At 42.0% G+C, this 17,503-nt stretch overlaps 2 protein-coding genes across 2 annotated transcripts in view; both read left to right on the forward strand.

Moving 5' to 3' along the window:
• LOC124273062 overlaps positions 1-4,897 on the forward strand; it is a 36,666-nt gene extending 31,769 nt beyond the window's left edge. Inside the window, exons 5-7 of the mRNA XM_046708274.1 lie at positions 38-226; positions 987-1,154; positions 2,103-4,897. Of these exons, the coding sequence (XP_046564230.1) occupies positions 38-226; positions 987-1,154; positions 2,103-2,731 (986 nt within the window). The 3' untranslated portion in view covers positions 2,732-4,897. The remainder of the gene's footprint in view (positions 1-37; positions 227-986; positions 1,155-2,102) is intronic.
• Positions 4,898-8,999: 4,102 nt separating this feature from the next.
• Positions 9,000-14,916, forward strand: LOC124273064. Its single transcript, XM_046708276.1, has 6 exons — positions 9,000-9,069; positions 10,796-10,983; positions 11,587-11,707; positions 12,225-12,413; positions 12,934-13,098; positions 14,127-14,916. The coding sequence occupies exons 2-6, from the start codon at positions 10,831-10,833 to the stop codon at positions 14,894-14,896; spliced, it is 1,398 nt and encodes a 465-aa protein (XP_046564232.1). The 5' UTR covers positions 9,000-9,069; positions 10,796-10,830; the 3' UTR covers positions 14,897-14,916.
• The last annotated feature ends 2,587 nt before the right edge of the window (positions 14,917-17,503 follow it).

Genomic DNA, 17,503 nt, shown 5'->3' on the forward strand with positions numbered 1-17,503 from the left:
TATATATGTAATTGCAATAATGTATTTTGCTTCCTAGTTGGACCCGCGCAAAGCCTGAAGGAGCTACTGGACGAGAATGAATTGCCCTTACAGGTAAAGTTTGCCGTCCCGAAAGACTACACGTTCCATATCGGCTGTGACCAACAGAAAGTCCAAAACATCAGCAACTGGGCGCTGGTGGAGGAGTACGAGGAGTCCTACATGATCGCTAACTGTATCAATACAAGTGAGTGGGAATAGAGCTCAGTCAACGAACCCATGGGCATGTAAGCAAGTGAGTAAGTATGGTTTTACACCGCTCTTAGCAATATTCCAGCAATATCACAGCGGGGGACATCAGAAATGGGCTTCACATATTGTACCCATGGGGAAGCGAACCCGGTTCACGGCGTGACGAGCGAACGCTTTATCCAATAGGCTACCACATAGGCCCCGGGCACCCTCAAAGTAAGATAGGCTACGTAGCAGTAAGGTCGCTTTGCCGAACGAGGAACTGAGCAAGTAGGAGAGTGAGTGTGTGAGTGAGTGAGTGAGTGGGTGGTTGGGTGAGTGAGTGAGTGTGAGTGAGTGGGTGGGTGGGTGAGTGAGTGGTTGGTTGGTTTGGTGAGTGAGTGGGTGGGTGTGTGAGTGAGTGGATGGGTGAGTGAGTGAGTGAATGAGTGGTTTGGTGAGTGAGTGAGTGGGTGGTTGGGTGAGTGAGTGGGTGGGTGATTGGGTGAGTGAGTTGGTGGGTGGGTGGGTGAGTGAGTGAGTGAGTGGGTGGGTGGGGTTTTTCGGTGAGTGAGTGGGTGGGTGGGTGCTCTTTAACGCCGCACCATGAAGTGTGTAATTTTCATTTCCATGTCCACGTTAAACCTATTTTCAGCCTTGCGGATGCATTTTTTCATAGTTGAGTGTCTGATGCTGGAATACATTAAAAATATTGAAGGTCTCCAGAAACTGCTACTTGTCTTACATCTTTCTGTATTGTTATGCGTGTGTTGCAGGAACTATTGACAAGAAGTCGGTTCTAGTTCCGGTGTATCTTAAAGACCTGTTGATTGCCTTCGCAACGGGCCTTGAGGGGAAGACCGAGGAAGAGTGGAAGGAGTACGAGCTCTTCCTCGCAGAGGAGATGAAGTCTGTTCAAGTGGATCTCAACGTCGGAAACAAAGGTAAGTGTCACCCAGTGTTAAATACTAACCCAAACCCCAGCTGCAATGTTTTGGAAACCTCTCCCGTTTACTTTAAATCTTGAAGGACAATGATGTAGTTAGGATTGTGTATAGTACTATCTCCACTTTCTAAATAACCGGGGGCGGTGGGGTAGCCTAATGGTTCAAGCGTTGGCTCGTCACGCCGAAGACCCACATGGGTACAATGTGTGAAGCCCATTTCTGGTGTTCCCCGCCGTGATGTTGCTGGAATATTGCTAAAAGCGGCGTAAAACCAAACTCAGTCAGTCAGTCAGTCTAAATAACCGCCTGAATTTATCGATATACGCACCATCAGTTTCTATTACCATGGATTTCAGGTGTAACTAAGTTATGTACATTGTCCCTGAGTATCTGCATCTGCTGTTTACAGGTGATGTGGAATGGAGTTTAACGTCGTAGTGCTTGTACTAGCCCAGACGTACGCTGTTTTGTTATAGTGCTAGCTCACAGAGATACCAGGCCGCAGTTAAGCATGAATACCCCACTCAGACACATTATACTGACTCACAGCCGACCAGTCCTTGTTGTACCCATTAATGCAGAGCGCCATATTTTAACTAGTCTGTCTCACAGTCCCTGAACCACAATATTTTCACCAATGCTTAGCCCTCCCTGCAATGCTGAAGCCCTAAATGAAGCAAGTCTAGATTTCCTCTGGTCTCACTGGGGCTCCTTTTCAATTTAAATGGCTTTATTTGCTACTATCAAAATTATATGTATTCAGGGACTAAACGTTAGTCTATATTTTAACGTATGTTGGTATGACGCGGCCGGGGATCGAAACCGCGATTTTCCGCTCTGCGGGCGGACGATCTAACCAGCACTACGGAGGCGGCCGGCTCTTTACAGCTGAAATTCTTGCACCGATATATTGTTTTGACTGACTCGACCAATGTCTACTTTCAGATATAGCTTTCTATTCTGATGAGTCCCTTGGGTTGTCGGACAACGTTTATGACTACATCGAACCAAAAGAATTTCTGACATTCAAACGTTTGTCGGCAACAGACGATGATGGATATGGTGTGGTCGATGACGATGACAACATCTATACACCCATCAATGAAGACGACGTCTACATTCCACGGCCGCCTATCCCAAAACGGGAACCGAAAACTGCTCCTATGAAATCCAAGTCAAAATCGGAGTCGCCCGAAAAAGACCAGAAAAATGAACCCTCGTCGCCTACCGGAAGTGAAACAGCTCATGGATACGTAAATGACATTCCTCGAAAAGAAGTAGCTCCTTTTCGACTGTTCAAGGGCCTTTTAAAGGGTAAGCAGGATGGGGCAAAGTCCAGCGTAAAGGGAAATCCAGGGAATGTGGCTGTGAAAGACTTATCAATCGCTGAACTTGGCAAGAAGATGAAGGAACTTAAGCTTGAAAAACACATTGCCGCCTTCAAGAAACAGCTGATTGACGGCACCATCGCTTTGGAGCTCACGAAAGAGATCCTTCAGAATGATTTTGGGTTCAGTGCAGTAGACGCCATCAAGATGATGGGATACATCCAGTCAGGTCACATCCCTAAATAAGCCTCATCTCTCAGAACCTGCCCACACAGTTCTATGATGAAGTCCTAGATATGTCTGGGCCTTTTCAAACAATTCAGTACTTTGATTACTGTATTGTTGCAGCTGATTCGGGCTGTTATCCTATTTATGGACTAAGCTGAGTATTCCTTGTGGCCTGTTGTAAGAGTCCACAATGGTATTTTCTGTTGCGGGAGTATATTTGGCTTAAAATACAAAGAAATAAAAAAAATGTTTTATGTCCAGAAGATATTAATATGACGAAGAAACTTGGGAGGGTGATAATGAACATTTCATCGATTGTTTTAAGGTGTTGGAAAGACAGAGTGTCATTGGATATGGCGTCAATTACAACGACAATACACGGGTGGGTGGCTGGAACATAATGGTCACTTTGATATGCAATCTCTGCTCTTAAACCACTAGGGAAAGTTATGCCCATTGTTCTTGGAAGAGTTTTATAAGCATAACTGAATAACTGCCCTAGGGCAATTATTTCCATTTAAAAACTATAAACTTGTAGTCATTTTGATAATCTTTATCATGCCTAATACATTACACGCGTATTAAATAAGTATGTCCTCGTGGTGTAAGGTACGGTAGTTACTTAAACAAACTACCTTGTTGGGGTGATTAACCTATACATACACTGCTAGCTGTATACAACTCTAAAATGTCTCCTTGTTTAAGCTTTTATTGCAGATTAAGGTAGGGAGTAAATGTTTAGTCTCTGGCTGATACTTATTAATTGATCATCTGTTTTGTTACAATTATGGATGATTGTACCTTTAATGAATCTGAGCCAAATGCTACATGTCATGGCGCTGCACACGTCATACTGCAGACTACATACCTTACAGGGCTGGTTGTGCCAGACCGACAGCGCGAGGATGTTCCATATGAATGTGATGTCTACATATACTGCAAGGGGTGGGGCATCATTAACGTTGTTTAATAGATTACGTTATATTTTGCATCACCATATTTTTCTTCTAAAGTAAAACTGTCGTATTTCTGTTCGGCAAGTGTTGGCAATGTTGGAAATTAGTCAGTTCCTGGTGTATGAGGACATCCATTTTCTGGTAGGAATTCGTATTTTTCTTATCGATATTTTCTAATATCGAGGAAACTTAATGGCATCTTGGCGATAAGGATGGTTTTCTTGAATTGCATATATATCAGTTTGAACCCAGAGTGTTTCAGCCAATCATAACAGTTGTTGGCGGTGACGGTCCTAGAGTCGTTGTAATGGTGAACTTTGACCTGGACCTTGTGTCACGTGGTTAGAGTATCGTTGTTGTTGTTAATTGTCTGTGTCATGAATGACGTTTGATCCTGTTGGATAAGTGTAAGTTGCCATTGCGTGAGTAGTATCGCTGTTTCAAATTCACTTAGCTACTTGCGGGTTTTTTGTTGTTTTGTTTTTTTAAAGATTAAAACACACTTATTCTTGGGATACACAATAAATTATGTCTTAAATCTCGAATGTGCGGTGGGGTGGCCTGATGGTTAAAGCGAATGCCCGGGTTCCATTCACCACATGGTGACAATGTGGGAAGCCCATTTCTGGTGTCCCCCGCCGTGACATTGCTGGAATATTGCCAAAAGTGGCGTAAAACCCAACTCACTCACTCTTAAATCTCGTGTGACGATTCCAGGGTAGAATCGATCCCTGGTAACCATGTTGCCGTACTAATCCACAGACCGGCGTCATATATCTGGAACATTGTACTGGGTTAAACAACAAACAAACAACGAAACTGAATTTCATGATAGTGTTGTCCCAGATTCCCTTAATGTTTGTCTGATCAGACATTACCAGGCATCCGTGATAAATCTGGAATATTGCTGACAACGGTGTACAACAACATTCTCTTATTTACTTTACAGCAAGAGCATGATTGGTTCAAATTGAAGTATCAATAATAATTGCTTGCCAGGTTACAATGACGAGCGTTAAGCAACCCTCTTACGTAGTCCGACCTAATTCACTTACGACACTTCATAAGCTTCTCGAGACTTTAGTCTTTAGTATTTATTCTTTACTCTAGGGGAATTTGAATGTTCACCGTGCACGCGAAGACGTCTTGTCCTAGTTGGTTTGTCATTTCTGTATGTGATTTATATGTTAGTGAAAATGATTGAATAAAATGTAATCCTTTGTGCGTTTATGATTGTTGTTATTTGTAGGGGTCTATGTATGGATCTACGTTTGTTTCATACATTAAATCAACGTTACTCTGAGACCATCCGATACACTCCTAGTGTCCACATGTTACGGGTTCCCGGATTTCCTTACATTATGGGATATTTATTTCTGACCACTGGATGCGTGAGCTAAACGTGGCTTTGACAGTACGTTCCTTATACTCACGGCCTGAGGCGTTTTTTGCTTTTGCCAAACTCCCCAGCACGGTCTTTGGTGACAAATAAAGGCGAATCTGGGATTCGAACACACGATTATCGATTACTGGCAGTCACAAGGGGCGTTAATTCGATATCACGTATTCAATCGAGTTTGGTTGGTCAGAAACCAAGAGCCAACCAACCAACAAAAACAATGAATGAATGAGGAGTTCTATAGGCTTTCTTTGTCAAAGCAATAACTTCTCAAAGTGCCTATGATGAAGAAGAAAAATTGTTATGGATAGACAACATCTTTAGATGCTTGCAACGTTATCAAACAGGTTTTACACAACATTAAGCACAAGGAGAAATACACACACACACACACATGAAGCATATTTTAGTTATTGGTTTATGCAACAAAGTCAACCTGCACTGAGAGTGACAAATTCATATATATCTGCTTATATCATCATCAATGACCCTGTTGAGGTACATGACCAGTGCACATATCACAAGCACCGACCCACGTGTGACAAATTCAGATACTAGTATCTCTGATTATTTGATATGCACAACTTAGTAAGAATTAGTAGGTGAAGTGAGAACTTATAAATTTAAGAATTTTCATAAAATCTAAACGGGTAGAAAATAGAACAACACATAATCCTATTGTATCAGAGTAGAACGATTAGATTTCCCATTATCTTCAAAGATTTGCATTTAATCATTTTACTTATATAGATAATATTAGGACTGGTCAGTTAGCCCAACAGGTACATCACGTATGTTAAGACTAGCCATCTTTGCTCCACTGCCTAACAAAGAGGGTATAGTATGACCAGACAATATTGAGAATTTTAGGAATATGTTTAATTGGATTTCTAGTATAAACAACCTTGACCAGCTATCAAGTGCTTGGTTTCATTCAAGAGAGAAAACTCCGTTAATCCTTTTTCATTAGTTTGTGAAGAGTTATCCCCCTTTGTTTACTTGCTAGCAGACGACATTTTCAGTGATCCTCAGTATGGATGATTTAGAGAAGCGGAAGTTGATTTTAGAGTATTATAACAAGGACATCAGATCAGCTAAAGTGATTTCAAGTAGAACAGGATCCCTTTGTCCACTGTTTATCGTGTTTTGAAAAATATTGCAAATGGATATGGCATTGAGCACCAGGGAGGCGCAGGTAGGCCCAGAAACTTGACTGTCGGTGACAGGAGGCGGCTTGGTATTCTTGTTTCTAAAAACAAACGAAGGACTTTAGAAAACTTAAGGCTGGATATGATTGATAGAGGAACTGTGGCTGTCTTTAAGGAGACAATTAGAACTGAGCTGCATGCAATGGGTTGGCAGAAAAGTCGAGGAATTCCATCACCGATCATGAAATCTGAACAAAAGGAGCGAAGGTGCTTACAGCATAGGAATCTTAAATGGGACAATGTGATTTTCTCAGATGAAAGTTCTGTGTGGCTGTTTCCTAATACACTGAAATTCTGGACCAAACAAACTGAAAAACCTTGTATCAGCGCCCAAAGTACAGTCCGAAATTTAACGTGTGGGGTGGCATATCTGTGTTAGGGGCAACGCCCCTCTGTGTATTTGAAGGGAATATGAACAGTTAGCGGTACACATGCAGCATAGGCGCTCGACTCTGATATATTTAAAAGTATGACTTTTACTAGCCACATAAAGAAACTGTGCATTGTCAAAATATTATCCCAGTTGATAAGTACGATAACAATGTCAAAGGTACATATAAACTTTAATGGATCATGAGACCATAACAAGTCGGGAGAATTTCAATGGAAAAGTCAATCACAATGACGTCACGAGTCCACAAGCGGGACAGGGGTCAAACGACCATGTCACAAGCTCAATAACGGGTATGCCCACCTTCGGCATTGAGAACAGCAGTGCATCGACGACGCATAGGGCCTATCAAACGTGCAAGGAAGGCTTGTGGGATGTCACGCCAGATTCTCTCAAGTTCTGTTGCAAGGTCAAGGACGTTATCTGGCGGATGAGGAAGACGGCGTAGACGTCGATCCATCTCGTCCCAACAAGCTCTATCGGGGAGAGATCCGGTGAATTTGTAGGCCAAGGCAGTAAGTCAACGTTGTGGTGTTGCAAGAAATCCATAGCAACCCTTGCCGTATGAGGGCAGGCATTGTCCTGTTGGAATGTTAACCCAGGGACATGACGTTGCAGAAAAGGAATTGCCAGAGGTCGAACAATCTGATACCAGTAGCCCACACCAGTTAAGTTGCCCTGAACAATCACCAAAGGAGTTCTTTGGCGTGCTGTTATTCCACCCCAAATCATCACAAAACCACCACCAAAGCGATTCCTCTCGAAGACACAGGCCTGTACATAACGTTCTCCCACGCGTCTATAGGCACGTTGACGTCCATCACTATGGAAAATATTAAACCTGGACTCATCTGTAAAAACAACATTTCTCCACCAAAACAAGGGTCTGCGGACATGATTTCAGCACCACATTCGGCGAGCTTGTCGATGACGTTGTGTCAGGATAGGCCGTATGGCGGGACGTCGTGGTCTGATCCCGTGAAAGTCCTGGGATGGTCCGGGCAGTCATCACTGCAGTCTGAAACCTGTGGCGAAGATGGGTCACCCTTATCCATATGTCCTGTCATGGCGTTGTTACAATTGGACGTCCAAAACGTGGCCGATCGATGACGTCATTTGTGTTCTGGTAGCGTCTCACCAGTGCAGAAATGGTGTTCCGGTGGCAGTGGAAATGTGCAGCCACTTGTCGTTGAGACATTCCCCCACGGACCATCCCAATGGCCTCATGACGTTGTGCAGACGTGAGCCTTGGCATGCTATGCGTTTCAATAGCCGTTTAATTTTTTGAACGATCGCAAGGGCAGGGGTTGAGCTTTCCAAAATGACAGTTGTGTCTACACAGGTTTGATAAATTTAGATTTTCAATTTTTGTATGCACAGTTTCTTTATGTGCCTAGTATATATTGTATAAGATTTAAGAATATCTTATACATATAGGTCATACTTATAAATATATCAGAGTCGGGCGCCTATGACATGCAAATATTGCTCAAAGGGGCCTAAAACTAAACTAAACTCATGAACTCATGTTAGCCGGGTCTCGTAAGAAGCCTGGTGTGCCTTGAACCCAGTTTACCGTGTAGTGAATGTCACCTGTCGGGATGAGTTAGTAGTTGAAAAGTATCAAATAACAATGTAAGTAAAACCTGTTTGAGAATTGCATATTCATAATCCTGGGTCAGCTCGACCTGGGTCTGATAGGAGACTGTAACACATGGCAATCACAATCAGATTTGTTAAGCAAGCATGATGTCATAAGATATTAGATACGAAGGTCTGATCATGCGATCTCTCTACGTCACATTCCAGCCATATAGTGATTATTTCATGTGAAATATTGCCGAAATCACCCATTCTCAGTTCACTACACTCGTGGTCTGTTAATTGAACAAATATCGTGAATTGCAAAAACAACTCTCTCTCTCTCTCTCTCTCTCTCTCTCTCTCTCTCTCTCTCTCTCTCTCTCTCTCTCTCTCTCTCTCTCTCTCTCTCTCTCTCTCTCTCTCTCTCTCTCTCTCTCTCTCTCTCTCTCTCTCTCTCTCTCTCTCAACGTAATTCAGTAACACACACACACACACCGCACACGCATACACGCATATGCACATGCACACATCTACACATCTAGCTACCTATATACGGCCAAATGAATGTATTACACCAGGAAAATTTCGTACTTATTTACCCTTACTAACATTTTATCGTTTTGTGGATTCAAAAGAAAGAGGGCGATGCTGCTGTGGCCGATTAGCATCTTATTAGAGAGCCGGTTCTTCTGTGAAAACGTTACCGTCGTCCTGCATAAATACCGGCACTCAAGTGGAGATCTGTAGAGACAATACGGTATGTATATATCAGCAGGTTGTGGTGAGCGGGCCCACATTCCGCACGGTACAGCAGCCAGGTAGGTCAATCCCTATGTTTCTATGGAATCTACGTCACCAGATCGCCTTGAATGTTTGAATTTATGTGTATATCGTCATTTATAGTAACCATGATATAAGCTTAATCTTCGTCAATGCATTTGGTAGCACGAGGTCACCTCGCCCCAAAAGTATCAATGTCCAGAGGGTATCCAGGTTGATACATATCTGTGTCGTGTTGAAGGTACACAAACATTCAATGTTAACCCCATAAACATTTGAAATTTACACAGCCATATCAGATTAGAACATTCGACTAAACCCAAACCTGCCGAAGAGTATACACGAGTTCAGATCTGGACATAATCCAACTGAACTACTTCTAAAATTCGCATTTTTAATCTAACTGTTCATATCATGCTTGAAAGATATACACACCCTTTGAGCCCGTATATGCATGACACCATGGTCTTCAGTGAAAACAAATTACTACGTGTGCCGATATGCTGCATCAGGTGCACCTCGTGCATGGTGCACCCAGACTTGAATACCTGCCTGTTTGTTCCCGTCTTCTCAAGGTACTCCATTATGTGGGACAAAGGGCCTCCAGCGCACAGACATAGATTAATGTGTTCACCACGGCTCTGACAGGTCACGTAATACTATAAAGAAAGCGCTATGCAAATGATGGCTGTTTCAGAAATGTTTCCTTCTTCACAATATGGATGTTGATGTTTCTTCACGATATGGACAAGCTGCTTCACAAAAAGTATACACTGTATAATTTAATAAGTTATCAAAACTTTACTAGGCTTTAAGCAGAGTACGAACCGCAACAAACGTAAGGTCCGACACTCAACTATGTCAACCGTATGGAACACATTGCCACTGCAAAACATTCCTTGTTATGCATGGGTGTCTATGTCTTTGTCCTACAGTATATTTTTATCATATTTCCTTTCGACGGGTGTTAAATGTGAATCTTTGTGTTCATGGAATACTTTCAAATTCACACTGCTGGCAATTATTCAGCTTAAGTGGTTGTGTTATGGAATATGGAGTATTTTAGAATTACCACTATTGACAAAATAAGTGTTCATTGATCTACCAGCCATGATTGACAACTGGTGTTCAACAGAAGGGAGATAATTGGCAAGGAAATCTGTGAAGCTTTTAAAAAAGCCAGTTACGTCATGCATACCGTCAAACACCATTGTGTCGAAGTTGAAGGTACCTACGTAAATATACTAACTTTATTTAAACGTAGATTTATAATGTGAAATTGTATCCATTTAAAAGTGGATAAATAATAATATGGCAACCCTTCTTTAAGCAGACACCCACTTCATTCTAACCTAAAGCACTTGATACATGAGTAACCATAAAAATGGTTTTCATGGCACCAATCGACCATTTTGCACATCGTGGAACGAGTCACTGACAAATAAACAACACCTGTCAATAGAAGGTATGGGATCCATAAGATGCAATGACATACTGAAATATAGGAACCATGCTAACAATAAGCTTAGATATTTAAACCAAATTTGACCCCACATCATAGTTTTCTGTTGAATCCATGATTTGATCCTTAGCAAAGTGTGAATAGTATATTTAGAGGTACCCGCGGTTCGACACAAATGTGATGTGACCACGACGTACTGATAAATATGATGACTGAGTGAGGAATCTGCAGAAACCGTTCCACGCATAACAGTTCGATACACCCATGTTTGACTATATTAGAAAGTATTCATAATATCTCAGAAGGTACTTCTGGATCTTGCTGATGAGGCTCGACCATGGACTCGGGGGATGCATTCTTCTCGGACAATGGCGAGAACTACACTCTGAGGGAATTCTATGATAAACACCAGGACGACCTGCCCAAACTGATCCTAATTACTCAGGGTCAGTGTGGCCTGACGGACATGGAGACAGTCCCGGCCTATCAGGTGAGGGAGGGAAGGGGCGTGACACAGGGTGTGAGAGTAAATGAGAACAATGAGAAGAGAAGGGGAGAGAGAGAGAGAGAGGAGAGAGAGAGAGAGACAGAGAGTGAGAGAGAGAGAGAGAGAGAGAGAGAGAGAGAGAGAGAGAGAGAGAGAGAGAGAGAGAGAGAGAGAGAGAGAGAGAGAGAGAGAGAGAGAGAGCATGATCAGACATTCGTATCTAATCTCTTATGACATCATGCTTGCTTAACAAATTTGATTGTGATTGCCATGTGTGACAGTCTCCTATCAGTCCCAGGTCGAGCTGACCCAGGATTATGAGAGAGAGAGAGATGTATCGCGACAAAGCAGGCTTGTCTTACCATGTCTGTTGTTTTTACAATTCACGATATTTTGTTCAATTAACAGACCACGTGTGTTGTGAACTGAGAATGGGTGATTTCGGCAATATTTCACATGAAATAATCACTATATTGCTGGAATGTGACGTAGAACTCAACTCAACAATCAAATGAATTAGTGGATCCTAGATCTTATAGGTGTCCATGACTCGGTATGAGTAAAATAAATATTGTTGTAGTTTTACGGTATACCTGCTGTCTGCAGGTCATCCGATGTCACAGGTTCAGTCGACAGACACGAGTGATGGCGAAGGCCAAAAAGAAGGTTACAGTCAGCATACCTGTCGATTCTCAACACCTGTTCAAACTGAACCAAGAATACACACGTAAGATTAATTCTTCTTTGTCTTTTAACTGATGTTAGCTGGGGATGAGTGAGTGAGCTGGGGTTTAAGCCATCCTCGACAGGGAAACCAGAAATTGGTTCAGACAGTGTTGCCATGTGGGTAATGGACGTGACGAGCAAACGCCATAGCTAGGATTGAACTGTCTGAAACACATTTCTCCTGTGAGATATTACCAGACAAACATTGATGAATTCGAATTTCGAGCTCTTGTGAATTTGAAGGACAAAGCCACAGTACACGTGACCCGCAAGACACAACTTAGATCGCCCAAATCTAAGGAACTGACCTCTGTCCAGTTATTATGAAAGTGAGAGTATGTCAAACTCAAATCGGAGGAATAATTGGCAAGCATTTCTTTTACCTAAACTTTTCATTCGGCGTTAGATAAGAGACCTCAAGAAATGGCATCAACCGGCAGCCTTTGATATAGCATGTGTAATCTTTCATATAATCTTTCATATATATCTATCAAAAACATTCTGCTTGTTATTTTCAGCTGGGGATAAACAAAGCCTTCGAGATATATTGAGGGACAATGCTCTACCGGTAGAAGTAGAATTCGCCGTCGACGACGACAAGTCGCTTGCTCTGAACGGAGAGAAGACCGACGTCCCTGACCTTGGTCCACTACAGCTCACGGATGTTTATGATGTTACATATCTCGTGGGGCATGGCGTCAATGAAAGTAAGTATACGTAGTAGTCTTGAACAAAGAATGAAGAGGCAGAGTTCTGTTATATTACCGAGGAAATCTAGAATGCGCTTCCCTTTGTGCACTGAATGGAGTAGGGTCTGAAGCGTGACGAGTGAACGCTTATATAATAGACTGCACATTGCCGATATTAAGCGTCAATATATTTTACAAGTTTTGAAGAAGTGAGTATACAGGCACTTTCATCCATTATTTCCGACTATCATTCAACTCTAATATATATTTGGGATTGCACTGTCTCAGTAAAAGTTCAGATTCTAGTGTTTTGGGAACGAGTCCCATCCGGGATTCGAACCCACTCTCAACCACTCTTACTCATAAACGGCGTTTGTTGATCATCATATCTATAGATCAGGATGTTTTCGTAAAAAATAAATATATTCCGCCTATGTTGTATATTTTCCTTCATGGTTACAAGTACCAATAGAGTATTATTATCGAAACAACTGGGAACTAACCTAATTAACAAACCATTGTGTTCTGTTCAACACAGCCCAGCTTGACGACACGCCTTTTGTGGTCCCCCTGTATCTGAACGATGTCCTCTTGTGTACCGTTAGTGGCGTTAAGGGAAAGCCTGCAGGGTACTTCACAAATCTCATGGCCTTCTTTGACTCACGGATGGCCGCCATGGAACTTGACACAGTGGCACATGAAGGTGTGTATGACAGGTATAACACCCTAAGGATTCCCGGCAGAGTAGGTCACTTTCAGGATGGCCGCCAAATCACAAAGAGCGGTTGGTTGAAATGTGTGGCTTGACTCACGGTCATGGCTGCGCATGGTAAAACCACTTGTATGCCTGGTCAAGGCTGGATTATTTACAAGCCGTAACTGTACTATTGCTGACAGGGACGGCGTAAAACAATAGGACCCAAAATAATATGAGAGGTCACTTCGAAAGGGGTGGTTGATAGATATACTTTATTTCCTCCATTGTCATGGGGAAGATGTCGATTTGTTCATCTGTTGGTGTAACTAACTGTGTAGTTCAGTGTTCACAGACATTGGTAATCTGAAAGGACAGTTCATCCGGATATACACACACTGCCGGGCATACGAAGGTATACTACCTTGGGTGATACCGTTGGCGGAGATTTGGGCAAATCCAATTTTTAAATGTATTCTCTATTCACCAGGCAGTTTGTGACTGTGACATTTGCTGTCAAACCACGTGGACCCGAAGTCGTGAGGTTATCCACAGATTGAGACAAACAGTGTGGCAATTGTTTACACACATACTGATGTCTTTGCAATTAGGACGACTAAGTAGTATCGTCTTAAACGAGTTTTCGACTTATTGGAGTCCTAGTTAACAACACGTCACTAACATCCTAAGTAATCTCACTGTTTTGTTCTTGTCTGTCGTTATCTCGAATATGGTTACTACTTATTATGACCCAGTACCAATCGCACATAACAGAGATCACCTCAAGCCTTCACAGATTACCCCGTTGTAAGTCGGCATTGGAATAGGTTCCATAAACCAGTACTGGGACGTGAATTATTGGTTTTAATATCAATCACTAGATTGTCTGATGAAGAAGCTATTATTTACATGCCCTCGTGATGCTGCTGAAATATTGCTGAGTGCGTTGTTAAACAACAAAACCAAGTTGGTTATCAAACAAACCACGAGCTCTGAAAATTGGTGAATACTTGAATTACGTTATTGTTGTATTGCAGATATTGCCGTGTACGCCAACGAATCAGTAACGGCATCAGGAACCCCGTACGAATACCTCGAACCTTACGACTATGTCAAACTGAAGATGAAGAGAGTGAAGGCATGTGCTGGATCATCGACAGGAGAAAACCCACAGACAAAGGCTGATGATGAAGTATACGAGGACGTAGCCGTACCAAGCGAAGACGGAGAATGGTATGCTTCAGTTGCAGAGTCTCATGATGAAGATGACTGTGTGAACACGAAAGAGAGGTCACCCAAGACAGGACTACTGAGACAGGCTAAGGGACATTTTATCACGCTCAGGAAAAAGATCATCCCCAAGCGTGCCTCTATACACGTGGACACTGTAAGCAGTGACAAGAAGGGGGTACCCCGGTCCTGGCATTGGCCTTTAGCACGGGGGACCCAAGCTAACCTATACACCAGGTTGCAACAAAAACGGAAGTCTTGGACTTCCAGCTGGCAGACTCAAGCTCAGAGCCAGGTTCAAGATCAGACTGAAACTGATTGTGATAGCCCTCATGCCTTGGTAGGCAGAACTGATCCTAATACTCTTCCTACAAGGGATCTGAGCATTGATGAACTTGCCTTGAAAATGGAAGATTTACACTTAAGTAAATACGTGTCTTTATTCAAAGAGAATCAGATTGATGGTCACATTGCTGTCACTCTTACTGACCATGTGTTAAAGAAGGAGTTCCATTTTTCGGCCATTGAAGCAATTAAATTTCAGCATTTCCTCAGAACTGGTCACATTCCAAAATGAAAGAAATGTTCGTAAATGTGTGCACTGTTTATTAACTACCTGTCATTTAGGAATGGTTGTGGAGACTTCCAAACATGCGACTGAGGTAGTGGTCAACTGACGATCAGAACACAAGACCGCCATGGGAAGACCTCAAATAAGGTTACAGAATGTACTGAACGGTTCTCATTGTGAACATACATACCTCGTTTGGTTAATTTCTAAATGACCACATGGCCCTATGTAAGTGTCACCACATGAATGACCCGCCGCCATCAACGAATGTAACGAGAACTTGGAATGTTCAAATTAACATTACTCACGGAGTTTGAGGATTCACCATTTGTTATTGACTCTGTTAAACAGATACCACCACACTGGTTGAGATCTACCAAGGGATAGTGGAAAGTTTTGAGCCTGGTGTATCTGTGTTGCTGTGCCGCGTACGGAGACATATCTCAGTATTGACCAGGGTGCCGTTATACAAAACGATCTTAGCGCTAAGGTGACCGTAACTCCCATACCTTAACATAGACTTAAGGTATCTTAGCGCTAAGGTGACCGTAACTCCCATACCTTAACATAGACTTAAGGTATCTTAGCGCTAAGGTTGTGTTGTACAACAGCACCCAGGGGCTCCTTTCACAAAGCAACCTTTATTTAGTATAACCTTAACTCACATTCTTTAACAGTGTACTCATTTTTTTCCTTAGTGACTTACGATCATCTTAGTCCTTTGTAGCATAAGTAGGCCCTGTGCGATAACACTGAGCCAGGTTTGACCTGAGAACAAATAGACCCTAAATTGCCAAGGGCCAAATCCACGAAGGACTCAACAAATGTCATTGCAGACATAATTTATCATTTTTAATGTAAACGTGCATTTCTAAATGACAACGTGATCCGAGTTAGTTGTAAATACACGTGATACTATCTCTTTGACCGCACCAAATGTTCGTGTTACGCAAACATCAACGTATCATAGAAACACAGCCAGGGCTTGTTGATTCTTGTTCTGGGTAAGATATGTCATGACGCTCTGTGTACAAGGTGGGCATACATAATTTTCACATATCAGTACTGTGCTACAAGTCCCTATTCAAAACGCTAGCGACGGGTCTGTAGCAAGAACATTAACTAGCACATTATATCCTTCCACAAAGGCTTTTGGATGTCAATGTTGTTAACATTTGATCCAGGAAGAAATAGCTCTATGGAGAGCTCCGGTATGGGGATCTTGTTTTTCGGCTTGTTCACACTTATTCACTCTGCACATGTGAATTTTAGCAGAGATTTCTTATGGATGTGGAAAGGGTTTTGTCAATTCTATTTGATGGTTACTCCGACATGGCAGGTGACACAAAATCTAAAGCAGCTCCTGATAAATCGTTTTCTCCAATGCTTATCTCATCCAGTGATTTCAGACCAACTATGAAGAGTTATGCTCAAGATTTCATGGAAAAATGATGATACACATATCTAGGATTGAAAAGTATTGTCAGGTCACAATGTGTATTCATAGTGGACTAGTGTAAATGTACGAAGAAAGCATGGACGACAAGACATACACAATCCTCGCTCTTCCCTTCTCGCTTCTGCTTATCAATGAGGGCGAGATTTGAATACCTTCGAGGTTGTTCATAACAGATTGCAATTGGTCACTTTTGCACACATTAAGTGTTTGATGATCGTATAGTGAAGATGGTCAAAACTCATGCTGAAAACAAGGCATTCCACAGGGTGTTTTAAAAACTAAGCCATGGATATAGAACAAATTGCCTATGTTATTGACAGTAGGAATACCTACTTTTAACCCAAATGTCTTCTCATATAAATGTTATCAATGATAAAGTTCAGCATTTTACACAATTTCTTTCTGAGTAAACTTCAGGTTTCCTTTAATTCAAACAGATTATCGTGAAGTTTTGAAGATGAATAGATGGAACGACGTTTGCCCTTTGTTGTGGGGGATAAAGGTGTTCAAGGTAGAAAAATGAGGTCAAACATAACTGAAATTGTTTCTTTTGTCTGTCTGCAGAAATTCAAGTTGATCCTTGGAACTTTTGAGAAAGCACATGTTTTTAATAATATTTGTCTCAAATACTTTCTGTGAATATACAAAAAGTCCTTTCTTAGTTGTATTAAAGAATTTGGTTGTTGTTTAAGTGATGATTTGGTGAGTACTATATTGAGCTTATAGTCTTTCATTTGCATCAAGCTTTGGAATTTAGTATAAACTTTCAATGGATATGTCTTTAGTTTTCAGAGACAAGAGGAAAGGTGATAGTACTGTTTGCTAGTTTTAACAGACTTCCACCTCAGTTAACATACTGACCTTCTATGAGGCATGTTTATATCTTGGCCTTATAAAAGGTTCTTCTATCAATCGACTCATGTCGCCATGGTAACACATAAAGGTTTTTATTTGAGGCCATGGCAGCGGGAACGACGTTTCAATTGGCTGACAGATCGTTGGGACAGACTGGGTTGGTTTCCTGATAACTAGCTTGTGCATTCTACCGATGGCAATACACAAGCACCGACTTAACCCTCTCGGAAAGATGCTCAGCAGGTTGATCGTCCCTTTTTGATCCTTTGTTTGGCATATGTTTCGACTGGCATCCACAA

Source organism: Haliotis rubra, unplaced genomic scaffold (assembly GCF_003918875.1).
Source record: "Haliotis rubra isolate DU_JTF1 unplaced genomic scaffold, ASM391887v1 Scf176, whole genome shotgun sequence".
NCBI classification, from domain to species: Eukaryota; Metazoa; Mollusca; class Gastropoda; order Lepetellida; family Haliotidae; genus Haliotis; species Haliotis rubra.

Coding starts and splice junctions, on each gene's coding strand:
- LOC124273064 (XM_046708276.1), top strand. CDS start 10,831: ATGGACTCGGGGGATGCATTCTTCTCGGACAATGGCGAGAACTACACT. Junction 11,708..12,224: donor ACTGAACCAAGAATACACAC/GTAAGATTAATT, acceptor TGTTATTTTCAG/CTGGGGATAAACAAAGCCTT. Junction 12,414..12,933: donor GGGGCATGGCGTCAATGAAA/GTAAGTATACGT, acceptor TGTTCAACACAG/CCCAGCTTGACGACACGCCT.